Source organism: Zootoca vivipara, chromosome 11 (genome assembly GCF_965207765.1).
Source record: "Zootoca vivipara chromosome 11, rZooViv2.hap1.1, whole genome shotgun sequence".
Lineage (NCBI taxonomy): Eukaryota > Metazoa > Chordata > Lepidosauria > Squamata > Lacertidae > Zootoca > Zootoca vivipara.
In genome coordinates, this window is record NC_142594.1 from 39,870,195 (window position 1) to 39,891,167 (window position 20,973).

General features: G+C 42.9%; 1 protein-coding gene across 49 annotated transcripts in view; it reads left to right on the forward strand.

Moving 5' to 3' along the window:
- SVIL (supervillin) overlaps positions 1-20,973 on the forward strand; it is a 154,089-nt gene that overhangs the window by 40,585 nt on the left and 92,531 nt on the right. For 21 of the 49 annotated variants that reach the window (XR_015946260.1, XM_088653375.1, XM_088653379.1 and 18 more), the window contains exon 1: positions 4,288-4,374. The exons of 21 other annotated variants lie outside the window; for them this stretch is intronic. Coding sequence is in view for 18 of the 28 variants with exons in the window: in XM_035130344.3 (XP_034986235.3) it covers positions 4,353-4,374 (22 nt within the window). In the remaining 10 variants the exon portion in view is untranslated. Of the gene's footprint in view, positions 1-4,287; positions 4,375-8,391; positions 8,937-12,158; positions 12,544-20,973 lie in introns of those variants that run through there. 7 more of the 49 variants (XM_088653390.1, XM_088653411.1, XM_088653377.1 and 4 more) reach the window with 6 other exon arrangements.

Below are 20,973 nucleotides of genomic sequence, written 5' to 3' on the forward strand. Positions count from 1 at the left end.
GAGCCCAAGGAATTATTGCTGTTTAGCTTAAGAGCAGCTCAGAGAAGCAACAGAAAGGAGCCAACTCCCATAATTTCATACCAGCTGTGGGCATCCTTTTTTATAAGCAAGGCAAAAAGTGGTTGGAGTCTTTGCCTTGATGGGACCAATGTTTATATTCCCAAGTGTGGATGGAAAGGAGAAATCTTCTACATCAAGCAGGTCAGATTTCCTCAACAGGCAGAGTGGCTGGCAAGAAGACCCCAAGTTGAACAGCCACTGAGCTATATCACTGTGCCAATTTTACCAATCCCCAGCATATATTGCTGGAGGGTTGCATTCAGCTTCATGGGTCACAAGTTCCAGAGTCCTGTTTTATGACAACTCTTAGGAAAGTTCCCCCCCCCCAACTTGGGCAACCAGGGATCTAACACAGAAGCAGCTAGGTATTGCACATTGTGGTAAAATGTAAAAGAGGAGCTCTGCTATTCTCTCCCACCCCACACAGAATCCATGTTCATTCAGCATTTGCTGGCCTAAGCACCTGGCCTCAAAAGCGTAAAGCAGTATGTTGCATCTTTTATTTATCGACATATTTATAGCCCACATTTTCATAAAAAAATACAACAAAGCAATATATAGCATCTGAAATTACAAAATTATAGTTTTGTAAACTAGGGTGCCGGAATTAGACAAACTTCAGTTTGATAGCTCAGTTGGTAGAGCATGAGACTCTTAATCTCAGGGTCGTGGGTTCAAGCCCTATGTTGGGCAAAAGATTCCTGCATTGCTGGCTTCGACTAGATGACCCTCATAGTGCCTTCCGACTCCACCGTTCTATGATTTTATAGTGTATATATTTTGTTCCAGGACAAAGCAAATCAGAGACCTTGTCAGGACTTGGGAACTGTGCTATTTCGTCTTTTAAACTAGAGCACAACTGAACAAATCAATGACAAATGCCTTGTAATTTAGTAATACTACTTAACTTTCTGGCTTCTATAAATTCATCTCTTGATAGCCCGGCTCCTATCTTTACTTCCCTCATGTTGTCTCCTATATCATTGAATTCTAAATGGTAATCACTATGGGGTAGGGATTTGTTTTGAGGGATTTGTTTTGGTTATGTTACTCAGTGAAGCTCCACATGCATACATAGATACATACATAATTTTTTTTTATTTAGAAAAGATCATCGCCTTATGCAGGAGAGCTGGTGAGGAGGACATCCTACTCACTATGACAGGTGGAACCAATACTCTTCTGCCTTCCCTTTGTGACTTCTGGCAAAGAAGGACTTGGCTCCCTGTGCAAGTAATCATAGCAAATGTGTTGAGCAGTAGCTCTCCCGCTTCCACTCTATTTAGAATGATGTGCAGTTGGTCTTGTCACCAGGACAGATAAAGGCAGTGCTTTGTTTCCCCCTGTACAGAACTTCCAAAAATAGGCATGAACTGCTAACTATTTGAGCTAATAAGATACACTCTACTTTGAATTAGAAATCTGAGTTGCATGTGAGCTGTTGCAAACCATCTCACCCCTTTTCATTTCACTTATTATGAATGGAGAATCTTAGCATGTTATAAGGAGTTCCCCCCCCTACCTTCATTATCCAGTTGGAATGCTAGTGTTGAGATTCAAGTTTCCCATGCTCCATATAAAAGTTTCCTAATGAAGAAGCTGTGGGGTGCTTCCTAATCATTTGATATCACATGAGGGAGAATTGACTGGAGCTTTTAAAAATACTTTTATTCCCTCCATAGAAATAGCCTCAGGTGTGACCATAACTACAGTTACTGGTTTATCTCTGCTGGAGATCTGGTACAATGTAGTGGTCAAGAGACTGAGCTATAATTCAGGAAGACCACACTTCATATCTCATCTGCCATAAACTTTGGCAAGCCACAGTATCTCAGCCTCAAAACCTATCCACAATTCAGGTCCAATAATACTGAATACAATGCCTTACAACAAAACTTTCCAAACTGTGTGTCATGATACATTAGTATGTCATGCAAACACTCCCTGTGCTCCTCCCAGGGTTGGAAATGGGTTAGTTGCTGGTAAAACTGAATTACTGTGTTGCGAAATGATGCATGTCTAAAAAGTGTGTCACCAACGTGAAAAGTTTGGAAAGCTCTACCTTGCAGAGTGATTTGTAAGAAACACATGAATAATATATGTGTAGTAGCATCTTTTAGTTACCTTGCTTGTTTCACTCCCCAGTGGGTGGGTCATTCCTCTTTGTGAATGAGGATCAGAATGCTTTAAAAGCACAGGTAAAATTCAGATCTCCATGGCACCGGAGAAGAGGTAATGTGAAACAGTCTTACCCAGGAATAGGAAACCTGCAAATTCTCTGGACATTGTAGGACTCCTCCTTTAATCATTACTAACCATTAGCTATGTCGGGTGTGGTTCATGGAAGGTGGAATTCAGTGACATCTGGAGGGCCACAGGTCCCCCTTCACCCCCTGCTCACACCTACAAATTCTTCTGGGACCTTGTGTATAGACTCTGGCTGCCTGCACAGTTCCCTTTTCTTTTTTTCTTACTCATATGTTTATCCCATCCATCCTACAAGGAACTCAAGCCAATGGACATGGATAGGGTTGTTAAGCAGAAAACTTCCTTAGTTTTCTCTGCTTAACAACCACACCAAGTATGTTAGGCTGAGAGGGAGAGTGGCTGGACCAAGTTCATTCACACACTTCATAGATGAGCAGGAATTTTAACCTGGGTCTTCCTGGCTGTAGCCTGGCACCATGCATGCTATTTATATCAGTAGCCTCAAGAAGTAAGCCTCTTGGCAGTGTATAACATTGGTATTATATTAATAATAGAGACAGACACTGAGGGAGCAGCGGCGCAGCATATGACCATGCTGCCCAGGGCGTGTGCACTCCCGAGGGGGGCGGCGCACTGAGGGTGCCCTCCCAGGCACGGGATAGCCTCTTGGGTGCACAGAGCGACACGCGCGCCCTGCAGCCGGGGGTGGAGTGAGCTGCCAATCACGGACATTCGGTACACCACCCACCCATGACCCCCAAGCCTCCCCCAGCTGTCAAAAGGGAGGGGGAGGGGGGAATGCCACCAGCAAAGTGGCACAGCTCCACCTTTTCCCCAACAGCTCCTGGTAGGTTTGGGAGTCGTGGGCGGCCAGCACACTGAATGTCACCACCCCCTCAGGGATGACACCCGGGGTGGTCCGCCCCCACCACACCCCCTTTCTCTGCCATTGCAGGTGTGGAAGCACCAGAGTGGTTTATTGGTTAGAGTACTGGACTTGAATCTGGGAGACCAGGGTTGAAATCTCCACTCAGCCGTGAAGCCCACTGAGTGACTTGGGACCACTAACTATCTCTCAGCCTAACCTGCCTCACAGGGTTATTGTGAGCATAAAATGGAGAGACGTGTGTATAAAGAAAAAGGTGGTATATAAATGTAACTAATACAGTGGTACCTCGGGTTACAAACGCTTCAGGTTACAAACACTTCAGGTTACAGACTCTGCTAACTTGGAAGTAGTACCTTGGGTCAAGAACGTTACCTCAGTATGAGAACAGAAATCGTGTGGTGGCAGTGCGGCGGCAATGGGAGACCCCATTAGCTAAAGTGGTACCTCAGGTTAAGAACGGTTTCAGGTTAAGAACGGACCTCTGGAACGAATTAAGTACGTAACCAGAGGTACGACTGTAATACAAATATAAAGCAAGAAACAAACAAATGTAAACGATTCGTAATGGTCAGCAAACCACACAGCTTCATGTGTTCCAAGGCTGAGTTCTAGCATTGAAAACTGATCTGGATCTGAGCCCAAACTCAAATTTAGATCTTGTGAGTGCCCTTAGGTGCCATTTTAAAGCCCTTCCTGTGTGCTGGTCCTAATATTAAACCACAGGTTGTATAAACAGACGGCGGCAGTCCTCTGTGCATACTAAGGAGTATCTACATGAATTTTATTTCCTCTCTGTAGTGAGGAGGAGCTCAGTTACTCAGGCACTTTGTGTTAAGGAAATGATTTGGCCTACTGGGAAGAAACAGGCTTTAAAGATAGCCTAGCTGCCAGCGATGAAAGGTTGAACTTTAACTTCTACTGGAGCAGAGTCACAAACTAGGGAAGCCAAAAATGTCCCTCTGGGTCATTTCAAGCTCTCAGGGAAACTTGAATATGCTAAGTAGAATTGTTTGTGAATGAGCCAATAGAGATGGTTAGGCAGGCAGGGTACAGGCAATGTCTTTTTCCCACAAGTGGGAGGAGGGGTGGGTGAGCCCAGAAGATATAAGCTCAAAACAAAGCCAGGCTGTGTCCCTGAATTGTTCACATACACTGGATAAGTGAGGCTTGGTCCAGAGAAAGAGAAGTTGGAGCCATGATTCTAACAATGGAACCTGGTAAGTGTTTTTTATTTCCTAGAGGGGAAAGAATAAAATACTAGGTGCCTGTTTTAAATTACTCTATTGTTTAAAGGAATATAGTCCCTTCCTTGTTTTTGTGTTCTTATTTGATGTGTACCTTGTGCGTTGTGAACTTTTCAATGGGCTCTAATTCCCTCTGGAGCAGAGAGCACACTATGGGCAAAATAAGTTATTTTATATGAGCTCCTTGAATGGGTTCAGGGACGCTCACGATACATTTGTCATGATGGTGCCAGAAGCTGGAGGCGTGATAAACACTGGAGTTGTTAGGATATGGGAAGGGGGCAGTCTTTCATTTAATGGCAAGCCATTACAAGGAGAGCTGTCTGCCCTTAGTATTGAGAAGTATCAAGTATTAAGGGAGGAGCCCTGTGCCAATGAGCAAACCTTCAGTATGTGAAGTACAGCCTTCTGGGATTTTGTTTTGTTTTGTTTTACAGTGTCGTTTGCTGTCTACTTTTACCATAAGGGAAAAGAAACAAAATCTCTTTTGTGCTTTGTAAATGTCTCACATTCAGGAGCAAGAGAAAAGGAGGGAATTTATACCCTGGAATTGGGTTGGCTGAAGCATTGCAGATAGGTTGCAGAACGTTAGTAATACAAGCTGTGCATAAGTCCATGTGTGGTGCTGGTACAGGCTGTTTTGTTAAAATGGATATGTTGCATTCATCTAACAAGTGACGCCTGCACTCTGCCTCTGGACAAATGGATTTTGTTGTGTGTGATTGTATCAGTAGTGACTGTTTTTTTTTTAAATTGGTGCCTTCAGCCTAAGCACACTGCTCAGTTCAAATGTGCATATTCATTATTCATTTTATTATCTATTAAATTTTTGTACCGCCCTTCATCTGAGCATCGCAGGGCAATTAACAATATATTTTGTTTTCCATGCACTTGTAGCACAAATCTATGCATTTCTACTCAGAAGTAATTTGCACTATGTTCAATGGATGTCGCTCCCAGCTAAATGTGCATAGAATTGCAACCTGAGCCTATAATCCAAACTAAGTATGCTAACTAGGAGGTAAGACCCATTCAGCTCCACGAGACTTGGTTTTGAGTAGACATGCTTATTTTACTCCCTGCCCACAAGGAACCCTGGGAACTATAGGTTTTTGGGGGGGAGGGGCAGTGTTCTTTGGTACAATTCTCAGCAGCCTCCTCAACTTGTCATTCTTCAGAGAAGTGATTGCTATTAAATAGGCATAAAATGTTTATTTATTTTGTACGTTTGTACCGTACCTTTCTTCCTAAGGAGATCAAGGTGTGGTGTACATAGTTCTCCCCCTTCCCATTTTATCCTCACAGCAACCCTGTGAGGTAGGTATTTGCACATAGTGGAGATATGTCTTACATCAGCAGTGGTGAACCTCTGGCCCATGGGCTTTATTGGGCCTGCCAGTGCTCCCCATTTGGGCTCACAAGGCCAGTTAGACAAGAGGACATAGGTTGGCTGTCAGCTTTACATTGTGTGGTGTCAGGTGCAGGACATGGACTTGGTAAAACATCAGATTCCAAAGGAATGAACTGAACTGAGAGTAGACTTAGAGTACACTTCTGGTTCTCCCTTTGTAGCCACAATTAGAACCGGACACTTTGGTACCTTTTTCTATTGCCCACAAAGGGTTGGCCAGCCCATCCACCCCTTTCAATAACAACTGTGCTTTCAATTCACCCCTTTCAATAACAACTGTGCTTTCCTAACAACTGTGCTTTCAGAAACAATGCAGTTATAAGGGCATCCCAGCACACTAAGCATATGTGCCAAATGCAAGAGGGCAGCTCTAGCATTTGTATAATCTTTTACACGCCCCTGCCATTTAGATTTGTTTCCTGCTTGGCAGGGGGTTGGACTGGATGGCTCTTGTGGTCTCTTCCAACTCTATGATTCTATGATAGAATTTGAAGGTGCCCATTAGATGTAAATAAGTCTCCTGTACTGTGAAAACACAGGCTTAATTATAAGTGGAACTTCATCACTCGAAGCTGTGCGCTGCTTTTTCTAAGCAATATTTTAGAAACAAGATTTTCATCCATTCCTAGAATGTAGGATTCAATGTATACAGATAACAGATGACGGCTGCCTTTTTTAAAAAAAAAAAGTGAATTGTTGCTACTGCTCTCTTGCCGTTCATTCATTGGTTTCAGTCCAAGAGCATGCTTGTTGCTGTTTAGCTTGTAGAGTTCATGTGACCTCCTACCCAAAGGGATCATTGTATTTGGCCCATGTCATTAAAGCTGTTAAGTCAAATGGAGGAAGCAGAAACCAGATGGTGGGGGGGGTGCAGTGTCAGAAAATGCATACTTAGATATTGCTCTCTGTGGCCTTCTGTTGTAGAGAGAGAGCAGAGATGAAGCCTCTTGATAACATTGCCAGATGATGTATCTGGACCATACAAGAATTCACCCTATTGTCGTTTGATGTCTGTGACGAAGACATTCATTGTAACTGTCTAATATCGTAAGATTGTAAGGGGATACAATCTTGAAGCTCGGAAGAGCTCCAGGCTTCCCTGCCCCATTATATTCCCCACTGAAGGTAATACAGAGCTTCACTCTTCTATGCCCTCAGCTAATTCCCAGCCCAAAAACCAGTGGGCAAATGTCCCTGTGCCTGTTGATCTTTCCCTAGACACCTATAGTAGGGTTAGCATCCCTAGACATGGCTGCTCCTAAGCTGCTTTAGAATAGGGGTGGGCAACCTGTGGCTCTGCACATCTTGCCGGGACTTCAACTCCTGCCATCCGGATGCTGTTGGGATCCAACTCTCATAATCCGTAGTAAGCAGATCCAGTGGTGAGGATACTGAGAATTGTAGTCCAACAACTTCTGAAAGGCCCCAAATTTCTCAACCTGGATTTAGAACTTTAATTGGCTTTATAGATATGTATTGGTATGCTAAAAATATTTTAAATAAATAAATTTGCTGTATACCACCCTATGACTCTGTGGTGTGAAAGGTGGTATAGAACTAGCTAACCTGGAAGATAACCTTTGTTGACTGGCATCCACCAGCCCAGGATCTTTTTTATCTCAATAGACTCTTGCATGCAGGAACTGATCTTTATCTATCTGGGAGTCCTAAACAAGGACTGTACAGTGAATCCCAGTTCCATGCATAATGGAATTTAGTCACTTTCTGGGGTGACTAAAGATACCAGAGCTTTATTTTTCCAAGGGTATATGTGAAAGAACTTAGAAACTTGAGAAACATCCTGTGTGGTTCTAATACATTTATGAATAGTTACCCAACACTGAAGGAAGTAAGAACTTCCTGCCCAGAGAGCTTTACGTGTGATAAAATCCCATGGAGTTTTGGGTTCCACTGATCACATGAAAAGCTTTAATGCTAGTATCTTCCTTATTTTTGTATAGTTTGTTATATTCTTTGCAGCACAGGATTCTTGTTTAGACTGCCCCCCCCCTAAAAATCCAAGTTTATTGTTGTTCATTGTTCTGTTCCTCACCTTCCAATAACATCCACATAGTAATTAAGAAAGCCTAGTGACTTTTTAAAAATAAAAACACCTCATCTGTAACTTTTAGAAGAGATCTCTTATACTTTCCTAATGCTGTTTATTTTTAAAGTGTGGCAAGTACAGCCTGTATTGTGACTCAGGCAATGGCACTGGACAATTTGCTTGGTAAAACAATGCATACAGTACCTCTTTTTTCTTTGCTTGGAAGTATCTTATTTCCTTTCATCCCGTCCTTCCCAGGCTTTTCTTTTCTGAATGACTTGATTTCTTTCTTTCTTTCCCCTTTTGCATATTTTCTTGGAGGGGTTTGGGGGGGCAGGTGCTGAAAACTGGAAATGAAAGCTAGGACTGAAACTTTCTGACAGTGGGGAAGGACTTGGAAGTAGCTGCAGGCCAGGCCTGTTGTAACAGCTGATATGATCCTTCTGCATTTCAAGAGCTATTTATGGTCCATTAGCTGGTATCAAAGCTCCACTGTTCAGCCCATAAAAGGTTGGTCCTGTGTGAAGTTACCACACTGCATTTGGCTTAGTCCTCTTAAGTTTGAGAGCCTGTGGTTGTCTGTGCAAGAATCCCAATGATGGGTGGAAATGCTGAACTGGGGGATTGCTCTGTTGAAGATTTCAGGTGTCTGAGGACATTTAAAGAGAGGTTTTTGCCAATAACATTTTCATCCAGCCTTTCATTCCTTGGAATATAGCTTTTGCACATGTTCTCTGCTTGGTGTACATACGCCACTGGAAAGCCCTGTTCTAAATTCATCTGGCTCTGAATCATCTTGGCCACAGTTGTGACTGTGAAGCCTGCATGCTACTGACTTGTGTGATGTGTCACTCTGTTTTCTTAGTACCTGAATGTATGTTGTTTCGGAGAGAAATTGTAGCTCAGCCGAGGAGCCACTTCTGAAATGAAGCCTAGTTTTTACTGTTGGATAAAAGACGTTTTAGTAGACTTTTTTTTTCTTTTGTGAATTTTCTTTCTGCAAGGGTTTTTGTTTTGTTTTTTAATACCCAGGCTAGGATTTAAAATATAACAAACCCAAACGCACAGGACTTTGAAGTAAGTAACTTCTCTCTTCCTTAAATGCTTGACGCCAAAAGTTTTCGAAGCCAGTTGTTTGCAAATGTTTGACTGCTTTGTCAGGTTGAATTGTGACTGGGGATTTCTTTCCTCCAGAGCCTGTGCATGTCAGTCATTCGAGGCATTTTGCATCTCTCTTTTCTTCCTTTTGCCTATGGGGTGATTTAATTCTCACAATGGATGGAAAGTTTGACACTCAATGCCTTCTTTGCGTGAAGTGTGTGACAATTAAAAAGAATGTGTTGACCTTTAATACCTCGTGTGTTGCAGCAGATTACAAACACCATAGATAACACAATCTGAACAATGGAAATTTTATATGCTCTTTATTGAAAAGTATGAAATACTTTGTTAAAACTGAAATATGTTCCTCGCTAACCCACTGCCAGCTAGTTTAATGCTAGGCCACTTCTCAGGCTCTGACTGTGCTGAACACTCCCTCCCGCCCCCCCTCTCTTTCTCTCTTTCTCTCTCTCTCTCTGTGTGCATTGTTCTTGAATTGACAACTGGGTTGCACTAGCACAAAATCAGTAATCATATTTTGGGAAAGAGGAGGAAGTGGGGAAGATGAGTAATAACTTTGGAAAGCAAGTCCTATTAATTTTTTAATGGAATAATACCCCAAATATAATGTAGCTTGCTAGCCAAATACAAATATTTTTAGAGGGTTGGGCTAGATGATTATATGGTTTCCCAACCATTATTCTGGGACGCTGGTGGCGCTGTGGTCTAAACCACTGAGCCTAGGGCTTGCCAATCAGAAGCTCAGCGGTTTGAATCCCCACGATGGGGTGAGTTCCCGTTTTTCAGTCCCTGCTCCTGCCCACCTAGTAGTTCGAAAGCACGTCAAAGTGCAAGTAGATAAATAGGTACCGCTCCGGCAGGAAGGTAAACGATGTTTCCGTGCACTGCTCTGGTTCGCCAGAAGCGGCTTAGTCATGCTGGCCACATGACCTGGAAGCTGTCTGCGGATAAATGCCGGCTCCCTCGGCCTATAGAGCGAGATGAGCGCTGCAACCCCAGAGTCGTCCACGTACCCCACCCATCTGGCTGGGTTTCCCATAAGTGCCCCTTTTGGCTGGTGTGTGTGTTTGTGTGTGTATTCACTTCTCAGGAGTGGACAGCCTTTGGCCCTCCAAATGTTGCTAGAGCTGATAAGAGTTGAGCGTCCTGGCCATTGGCCAGTCTTACTGGGCCTGATGGGATCTCAACAACTTCTGGAGGGCCATATCTCACCCATCCTTGACTTAAATGCTGTATTTCTTGGCATATGCTAAGAACAAACTGTGACCCAGGAAGTCCTCAGTTCAAATGTTACCTCAGCTACAAGGTCACCAGATTGCCTTAGGCAACCATCTCCTCTTCAGTGGGGCTCTTGCCACTTTAAAATTTAAAATAAAATTACCTATGTGGGAAATGAAAGCAGTCACCCACACAGCTGCTTCTCCTTTTTTAATTTAAAAGCCTGCGCCTGTCTATATACTTGTAAGTTAGAAAAGAGCATTCTTGAGCAGAAACTCTATTGAAAAGGTGGGAAAACTGAGGAAGAGATGACAAATAATCTTGGTGGGTTTATTGTAGAGATCCTGTGTTCCAGTCCCATACTTACCGGTAATTTGCAAGAGGAGAAACTTCACAAAAATCCAGACACCTTTGAGAACACCTGCGCCCTCTTCTTTAGCCCCATGGTTTTCAGGTAGACCAGTGCCAGGCAAGCATAGTCAACTGAGTGTCTTCCCAGGTGTTGTTGGACTTCACCTCCTATCAACCCCAGCCAGCATGGCCAGAGATCAGGGATGATGGGAGATGCAGCGTAATTACACTTGGAAGGCATCAAGTTTCCTACTCCTGATTTTATCTCCTAGTGTTTAAATATGTGCCCTCATTTTGTCTTGGTCTTAAAGCTAAAGTGCTGCTGCTTAGCTGATCTATTTTTTACTTAATTGAAACATTTATATCCCTGCGCCGCCACCCACCCCAACAAAGGCTCAGTAAAATGGCTAAAAGTCATAATGCAAATGCAAATGCAATCACTATAAAAGAAGTAACACATATAAAACCTCAGTCTGTAAACTAACCACTTACCAAAAAAGAAAACCAACAGTGGGCAAAATGCTGGCAGAGAAGAGACAGCACAAACATTTCTCTGAGAGTGGAGTTCAGGGTCTTGGTTCCATTCTTGAAAGGATCCTTGTCCTGGGTAACCTCACCATTAGATTTCAACTGGTGAAAGGTCCCAGATAAGAGCCCGAAGACCCTGAATGCAGCAATGGGGAGCATGTGGCTTTCCAGATGATACTGGACTCCCGTTAGCCCCCACCAGCATGGCCTAAAGGTCAGGGGTGATGGGAATTGTAGGCTAACAACAGAGCTGGGAGGCACCATTTGGCTGCATGTGATTTAAACCCCTTTATCTGTGCATCTCCTCAAATATAATACAGCACTCTTATTCAAGATATAGGTGCCGATAGGCCAAATGCTATAGGTTAGTGTTGTGCTCCCAGGACTTAAAGGTGTAGGTGGCCCTTTTAGGTAGTGGAGAGCAGTTATGAAATCTTTGCTCCTGCGAAAGAGTTCTTCAAAGAGAAATAGGAAGTGGCAGTTATTTAATATGCCTTCATAAAACATGGAAAAATAAAAGCAATTTGTCAAGCACGAGCCCCCCACCCCACCCGCAATAAGCCACCCCAGCACTGTCTTGTGTTCATGTGGATCGGAGTAATACCAGAAGGGGCTCTACTGTGAGGAATGACTACTTAGAGCAGGCATCCCCAAACTGCGGCCCTCCAGATGTTTTGGCCTACAACTCCCATGATCCCTAGCTAACAGGACCAGTGGTCAGGGATGATGGGAATTGTAGTCCAAAACATCTGGAGGGCCGAAGTTTGGGGATGCCTGCGTTAGAGAATGTGTTCTGTAAATTGTATCCTAAATTGGGATGGGGGGGGCTACCTATATGGTGCCTTCTCAATGTTGCTGGAGTCCAACTCCCATCAGATCCAGCCCACTTCCGGAGTGCATTTCATTGGCTCCCCCTGCCTTAAACAGGATGCATGGCCATTAAAGCACAACAAAATTCATTTTACTATTGAAACAGCTTGATTGTGAAGAACTTTGGACCGCAAACATGGAAAACTCATGTGTGTAGCAGTTTATTCCCATAGCCATAAGGAGGACCAAAGCTTTAAAAGAAGTCAACACATTTAAGATCCTTCATAGCGTGATCTTTCTAATCTACCGGTTTTGCTATTTGCTATCCCGTTTTGCTGATTGAATTTGCCATCCAAGTAAATGGGAAGAATTAAGGAATGTGAGCATTTCTTCCATTCAGTTTCCATTGTCGTTTGCCTCATTTGCCAACTTTATATGTACAAACTGCTAATAGCTGATGTTAATTATAATTATTGATGAGATGCCGCTTTGGGAGTGTACCAGTGTAGTAGGATTTCTCTGACTACTCATCTTCCAGAAGCATTGCTGGTGATGAAGAAACCTTTCTTTAAGCTTCTACATTTCCTTCCTGAGAAAGATTCCACCCTCTTGTCAGACCGAAAGGCATAATTTCTTCCTCTAACAGAAGTAGTAGGTAAGCGCTTTCTTAAAAACACTATTTCAAGAAATAAAACAATTGCATGGCTGTGCTTAAAAGCTGTTTGATGGAGAGATTTTGTTTTCATTCATAACTTCAGTGAGGAGAATGTATTCCAGCTGAAATTTGCTGTGAGCAAATAAGAATGCAACCCAGCTTTATATTAGAAAAAATTAAAATAGAACATGGAGAAATATCAAGCTTAAATCTTTTCTGAAATAAAAGTTTGCAGGGCTCACTTTCCTACTTGAATGTTGTATTTACTCTGTTAAATAGTCATGCAGCTTGAGTCTAAAATGAAGAGGATAGAATTTTGGTGCAAATATTCTTTATTTACAAGATTTCTTACACATTCTTTACCATAAGGTCCCAGGGAGGATTAAAACAATATAAACGTAATATAATATACAATGCAACACAATATAAAATTATAAAAGCAATTAATTATCACAACTGTGAAATAAAACCATTCCAAATAGAACAGTATGCATTCAACAAAAGATAAGGGTCCCACAAAATGAAATACCTTTAACTGTTCATGGCCAGGATGCAAAGATGTTGATACAAACCTTGGCTATGAATCATCTGCCCTGGGTGCCACTAATCACAATTCCTACCTGAGATTTGGAGACTGCTCATCCAAAGCTGTGGCATAACCAAGAGTGATTCAGGCAGCAAGCCTGCAGATTTTTTATTTTATTTTGCTGTAAACATTATGTGTCCCACCAGCTACAAATGAGAGCTGGTGGTTTCACAACCTGTAAGACTGCAGATGGTGACAGCAGTCACGAAATTAAAAGACGCCTGCTTCTTGGGAGAAAAGCAATGACAAACCTAGACAGCATCTTAAAAAGCAGAGACATCACCTTGCCGACAAAGGTCCGTATAGTTAAAGCTATGGTTTTCCCAGTAGTGATGTATGGAAGTGAGAGCTGGACCATAAAGAAGGCTGATCGCCGAAGAATTGATGCTTTTGAATTATGGTGCTGGAGGAGACTCTTGAGAGTCCCATGGACTGCTAGAAGATCAAACCTATCCATTCTTAAGGAAATCAGCCCTGAGTGCTCCCTGGAAGGACAGATTGTGAAGCTGAGGCTCCAATACTTTGGCCACCTCATGAGAAGAGAAGAATCCTTGGAAAAGACCCTTATGTTGGGAAAGATTGAGGGCAGCAGGAGAAGGGGACGACAGAGGACGAGATGGTTGGACAGTGTTCTCGAAGCTACGAACATGAGTTTGACCAAACTGCGGGAGGCAGTGCAAGACAGGAGTGCCTGGCGTGCTGTGGTCCATGGGGTCACGAAGAGTCGGACACGACTAAACGACTAAACAACAACAAGGCCGAGGGGTGTGGAACCTGTGACCCTCCAGCTGTTGTTGCATTTCTACTCTGACTGGCCTTAACCCGCATGGCTGATGGCCAGGGATGATGAGGGTTGGAATACATCAACATTTGGGACTCAGCTAGGTGGGTAAAGAAAAAGCATTTTATATGCATTGTATATTCATTATAGAGAAGTTTGGTGGAAGATATAGCAAATGCCTCTTCTTCTTCGTTGGTGATCACTCGTAGCCGAGTAAGATTGTCTTCCATAAACACGGTTTTAACAATGGGTCCGTAAGTGACTGTGGAGGCCAATTCTGGACCAACATGTCCTTCCACAGTGGGGACATTGGTTTCCAAGCGGGAGTTGATCACGGTGTGGATTTGCCAAGCGTGCCTTCCTCTTAGCACGTTTCTCCCTTGCGTCCTGAGATCGAGTTTCTTCAAAGCCCATGACACCTTTGGTAAAGGCTGTTCTCCAACTGGAGCGCTCGCAGGCCAGTGTTTCCCAGTTGTCAGTGTTTATACTACATTTTTTGAGATTTGCCTTGAGACAGTCTTTAAACCTCTTTTGTTGACCACCAGCATTACGCTTTCCATTTTTAAGTTTGGAATAGAGTAGTTGCTTTGGAAGATGATCATCAGGCATCCGCACAACATGACCAGTCCAACGAAGTTGATGTTGAAGAATCATTGCTTCAACACTGGTGATCTTTGCTTCTTCCAGTACACTGATATTAGCATAGCATTTGGTGTACAATATCGGTGTACAGCAAGTGCTATGCTGCATTTGTTGATCATACTATAGATTTAAACAGTCTGCTTTCTTAAAAGTGTGGATCTTACAATACAATAATGTTTGCTATGTTGGGGGGATCTCCTATGATGTCCACCATGATGGAGCATAAAATAACACAAGGCAGATTATGCCGTACCATTTGCTGTGTTGCTGTTTGATAAAGTAGAGCAGCCAGTGGATTAATGCTGTTTTCTGGAAATAGAAATGATTTGGCTGCCACATGAATTATTCAGTTTGTATCTTTTGATTACGGATGGAAACGTAAAACTTATTCATGATGTTACTAAAACAGCTTGTGTTATTGAACTTCACAGAATAACGTGTCACAGACTTTATATAGACGCTGCAGTTGTGCTGGCTCCTGGCTTTTGAGTATGTGGAGGAGCAGCCTGGATATGTCAAAACAATTGATGGAGCGAAGCTTAAGACTTCAAATGCAAAGAATTGGGGGGGGGGAAGGGGCCAAGGCTTCCAAGGACTAGTCTTGAGAATGCTGCTGTTGATTTAACCGGGGAAACATGGAAGAGAGTGAAACAGGAGTAGATAAGCAAAGTGCTTGGAGGAGTGGGTTACATTAGTCCTATTAGCATGCTAAATATCCTGACTTCCAGCAGGGGGATTAAGAGGCACATTATATAGAGCTCTTATTTCAGCTGCTGATGTTAAATTTGTGCAGGTGACCCAGATGGAAAGATCAGGTGCAGAGTAGTGAAATACTGATAATGTTAGATTAAATCTGCATTGTACATTTATTGGAGGATCTGCCCATATCAATGAGAAGGGAAAAAAATGTGTTTGCCATTTAACAGATTCTGGAATTGTTATGGTACCAGCAGACTGTTACCAGATACTTAAAGGTAAAAGGTAAAGGGACCCCTGACCATTAGGTCCAGTCGTGACCGACTCTGGGGTTGCGTGCTCATCTCGCATTATTGGCCGAGGGAGCCGGCGTATAGCTTCCAGGTCATGTGGCCAGCATGACAAAGCCGCTTCTGGCAAACCAGAGCAGCACATGGAAACGCCGTTTACCTTCCCTCTGTAGCGGTTCATTTTTATCTACTTGCATTTTGATGTGCTTTCGAACTGCTAGGTTGGCAGGAGCTGGGACCGAGCAACGGGAGCTCACCCCGTCACAGGGATTCGAACCGCTGACCTTCTGATCAGCAAGCCCTAGGCTCAGTGGTTTAGCCCACAGCGCCACCTGGGTCCCCACCAGATACTTATAGAACATTTTAAATGCTGAGGGACTAGAGAAGTAACGAGAAGTTGTGAACAAAAAAAAGCATTACACAGTCGAGCATGAATATTGTTGTATCTTAAAGTTGTTGGGAAGCTCAAGGTTGGGTTGGATGTTTGTCCACAGAGTGACAGCCTACACGGAGTGCAGCAGCCAGTCTCAGGAATGAATGTGCCTGATAATTGCACAAAGAAAAATGGGCACTAGACTTTTATATGTATAAATATGCATGTGACCACTGTGTTTCTCATTTTTCTTGATTCCTTTTGGAAGTGGGGAGATAGAAATTGGGTGACTCACACCTGTGGACAAGTACAAATGGCTAAGATCAAACAGCTAGGTCGCACGTGACTTGTGTACAGTGGTAGTAAGTGCACGAAATCCAATGATCCATCTCTACAATCTAGGCTGTCAGTGCTTCAAAAAATAAGGCACTTAATTGACTATCCTTCCAGTTCACTCATGAAGTAAACCAAGAGTGTATTTGGGTCCAGTGGCAGCTAGTTGCAGTAGCTGGCAGGTTGTGGGCTGGTTTGTAGCATCTGTAGCATCTGCTTCATGAGATTTTGCACAGTTGAGTATTACAGCAGAAGTGGGCAGGAAGCAACACAACTTGCCCTGTTTGCATCATTATTTAATTAATGAACCATCTCGCAGTGTAGGAGCATGTAGTGCTGTATTGTCAGGCAGACAAACAAAATAGTGTAATGGTGTTATCAACAGGGAAAAAAAGCTTCCTGTATTTCGATCTTCAACCTAACCGAGATGGGAAGATCACCAGTCTATACATCTTGAGAATTTTGCAGTGTTTTATTACCTTTAGCAAAAGTGTATCTGATTTATCTCCCTGCTAGCTCAGCTTGTGTGCACCCTTTTGGGGTGGGGGCAGGATATAGGGGGAGTAAAAAGCTGATCTGTTAAGGAACATTTCATTTTCTTCATATAATATTTATAGGAGTGTTCGTGAGGAGCTTTCCTTTCATAAATGCTGGAGCAAGGCTTGGTCTGCTTGTCACCAGCCCAGCTGAACTCTCTCCTCCAGCCATGTAAAGCAGGCTATTGTACTAGGGTCTCAGTAAACATCCTGGGTTTTGCCACCTGCCTGGAATGTCAAAAGAGAGATAACTGTCACACACCTGTCATGGCTGGTGGATCTGTGTCTGGAAAGTCACCTTTTGCACTGTGATTGATCATTTGCACTACCAGCTCTTGGCAGTATGAAATGTTGTTGTGGTTGTCTCTCATTTGAGAGGAAACTCAAGCTTGAGTTTGATAGAAGTTTGTTGCAACTCCCGGTTTAAGCAGTGAATTAAAACAGTTAGTAGGAAAGGAGGAAGCAGTTATGTGTGAGAGATTCAAAAGAGAACAAAACTGAATGCTGCCTGATACTCAGAAAGCTTATTTTACATGTGGCGTAAATTACCTTTCGAAGCAAACTGAAGCAATCATTGGCTCTGAGATTGGAAGGAATCTGAGCAACTGACTGTCCCATTTTCTTCTTCTAGAGTGAGTAATTTAAGACACATTATAAACACAGATTAAGTTGCTTCAGTAGTCTGTGCAGTTAAAAGAGAGAGTAGGAAAAAAGTGACATTGTGGTTTGGAGAGGTAAGCCCTACAAAAATTTAAAGCAATCCAAAATGTTTCTTTAGACTAAAGGTTGTGTTTAGATTTAACATTCCAAGTAGTTAAGGTTTTAGCCACTGTGGGTAGAGGGCACTGAGACATGGACACAAAAATTCACAATTCCCTCTGATTAATTAAGCAAATACAGCATTTGTCACACTTACAAAATAATGGTTTCTGCTGCTGCTATCCAGTTAAAATCTAGCTGGGAGCAGCTGATCAGTGTCTCTGCATGATTAGGACACATAGCAGATGTTAAATTGTCTGTCAGAGAAGATTTACTGCTTATTTTATACTCTCTTACCCTCCAACATGTTGAGTCCCAGAACTAGGTTCTGTGTCTTCCCAGCTGTGCTTCCACGGAAGTCATGTGACCCGCACAAAACCACAGCGCCCCAAAGATGTGCTTTATCCAGGGTGAGGTCTTGGCGCAAAATTATGCAATATCACAGTGCCCAAAATTACCACCTTGCTCTGGTGGGGAAAAAGGGATGTCCTGTTTTTTTCTGGGACACTTGTGGGGTATGTACTGTACTCTAACTTGCCCAGAGAACCTCTTGCAAAGAAAACCATCCCAGAAGTAAAGTTGGCCAGAATGGCATTTGGTTGAACAAAACATCTGTGCAGACATCTGCATTTGCTGTTATAAAGAACAGTCTTCAAACATCCATTGTTGAGACAAATTTTGTTTTGTTTGGCCTTTGTCAAAAGTTAGCTTGTAAGAGGACCACCAAGGCATAAAGCATGAAATGTCATTTAAAAATGCTTTTATAGTGCATTTATTTTTTTGTACACATGATTCATGAGTCTAAAAGCATGCTAGTCAATATCCACATTAAGTCTGCAATAGGTTTGCCTTCTTTGTTTTGTTTGTTTGTAAAATGGTGCAGATCAGTGGGGAGATGGAAAAAGGCACCATCGTGAAAGTGCTTGCTGGGGGGCAAATTGCAACCCACTGCTAAAGACCTTCCTTCTTGCCCCCAAGGTTTTCAGTGGTGAGTTGCTTTGTGTTCCTGCCTAAACTTCTTTGGACTATAGCCTTTTTCTGACTTCCTGTTCACATCAAGGGAAACATCAAAATTGTGTGTGGGATATACATATATCTCACAAATTTTAATGTTTTTTAAGGAAATTGTGTATGCGCAGAACCCCATCACCTAAATTCTACAATCTAGATTTCCAACTGGAGTTTAAAAAGGCAGGGGTCAGTTTTGCAAAACAATTGCAGAAAGGAACTGTTTTATTCCTTGCCACCCTTCTCATGAGTTCCATTTCTTGGTTTGCTGCCTCTGCCTGTTCCCATTTGCTTTCTTATCTCTGCAAGCCTTTTCTGATTTCTCCACAGCACCAATCTTACTACCTGTTCCCTTTCCTGGACTGCATCTCTGACAAATTGTTCCACATTGTCTTTCATTTGGGTAGCTTAGCCTGACTTTGCAAAGAGATTGTAGAAATATCCCCAGTGTCAGGCACAGACATGTAGAGGAAGTGCCATAGCTCAGTGATAGAGCTGCTGCTCTGTGTGTTGAAGGTCCTTGGTTCAATCCCTGGCATCTCCAGGAAGGGCTAGGAGAGGCCTGGGAGAGCTGCAGCCAGTCAGTGTAGAGCAAACTAAGGCCTGGGGGCCAGATCCGGCCCAATCACCTAAATCTGGCCTGCGGACGGTCCGGGAATCAGTGTGTTTTTACATGAGTAGAATGTGTGCTTTTGTTTAAAATGCATCTCTGGGTTATTTGTGGGGCATAGGAATTCACCCCCTTCCCAAAAAAATAGTCCAGCCCCCCACAAGATTTGAGGGACAGTGGACTGGCCCCCTGCTGAAAAAGTTTGCTGACCCCTGGTGTAGAGAGTACTGTGCTGGATAGACCAAATTGGTCATAAGCCAGCTTCCTATTTTCCAAAGAATAAGAAGTATTTATGAAGAAATGAGTTCCCTAGGCTTAAGGCTGATTTTCTGTTGCTTTCACATTGTTTTAAAACATATTGTACAGATATTTCTGTTATTTTCGTCTTTAAATCAATCTGAATTGTGCAAAGCACTCTGGTCCCATGCTACCGTAGCACGAGGAGGTGAGACATGAGCATCCCACACAACAAGAAAGTAACTGCCACATAAATGGGGGTGGGGTGGGGTCTAGAAAGGTCCCTGGGGTGCTCCCCAAAAGCCTTGGTGGGGAAAAAGAATTCCTTGATTGAGAGGGATTTCAGAGAGTAAGCAAGGGCAGTCAGCTGAATAACAGTATCTTAATTAATCTCTTAATTCAGCCTGACCACTGGATGATTATTTTTCTTCTTCTTGGCTGCTTGGAACATTGCAATGGGCAAGCCGCCATATTTCCCAGGTCAAGCTGTTTTTATGATAAGTGCAGAGACTTGTTTTGCTCTGCTCTCTTTTCTACAAAATTGGAGGATAATGTGCTTATGTTTAAAGCAAAACATGTCCGTTTTGTATATTATGGGAAGCAGAAGCACATGGCTGTGCTCTTGACGCCAATTGAAGATTTCATTCATTTTGCCAAGCCATTGCCCTCTTGCTTGTGGCCAGTACTCATTTATGAAAACAGCTAGGCGCACAGATGGCTCTTACTTGTTTCCTAATAAAGGCACAGCTAAAAAGAGTTCCATTAACCATCTGGAGTGTAAGGAGTTGCGCAGGGAAAGGACCTCAATTTGTGAGCTGAATGGAGGTGATTTTCCAGTTGTAAGCTCAGCGGTGGTTCTTATGTAAATTACAAAACCAAGAAATTTTGAAAGTTTCAAAAGGCAGTCTTCTGTATATAGCTGAAGAGCCCATTTTTGTAGTCCTTGAGATGGCCTTTGCTACAACACTGAAATTGCATTCTTTGAAATGGCATTTTAAGTGCTGAATGTTGAAGAGAACGTTCATATTCTAGAGCTTCTCTAGTGATAAGAAAGGCTTGGCTCCTAAGCAAGAAAGCTGGCATACATTTGAATGAAAAGCCTATGTCTGGGCCCATTTTCATTTTTCATAGAATCATAGAGTTGGAAGAGACCACAAGGGCCATCCAGTCCAACCCCCTGACGAGCAGGAAACACCATCAAAGCATTCTTGACATATGCCTGTCAAGCCTCTGCTTAAAGACCTCCAAAGAAGGAGACTCCACCACACTCCACATTCTTGACTCCACATCACACATCTTGGATGTGTCCAAGCTGCCTACATTTGGTACAGATTATACTGAGGACTGAGCAATGTGGTAGATTTGCATGTGCAAGGAAATTTTAATGTTGGGGTTTATTCAAATGCATGATACCCCATGAGCATGGTATATTGCTACTTTTCATAAACAAACTTTTCCTTGACGCGCTAGTTTTCTAAGTGCCTCTTTCCCATGTTAGCTTTCTAAGTGAAGGGGTGTGTGTGTGTGTGTAGCCAGGCTAGCGTAATGTCATGGAGGTCATATATCTCTCATGAAGCTC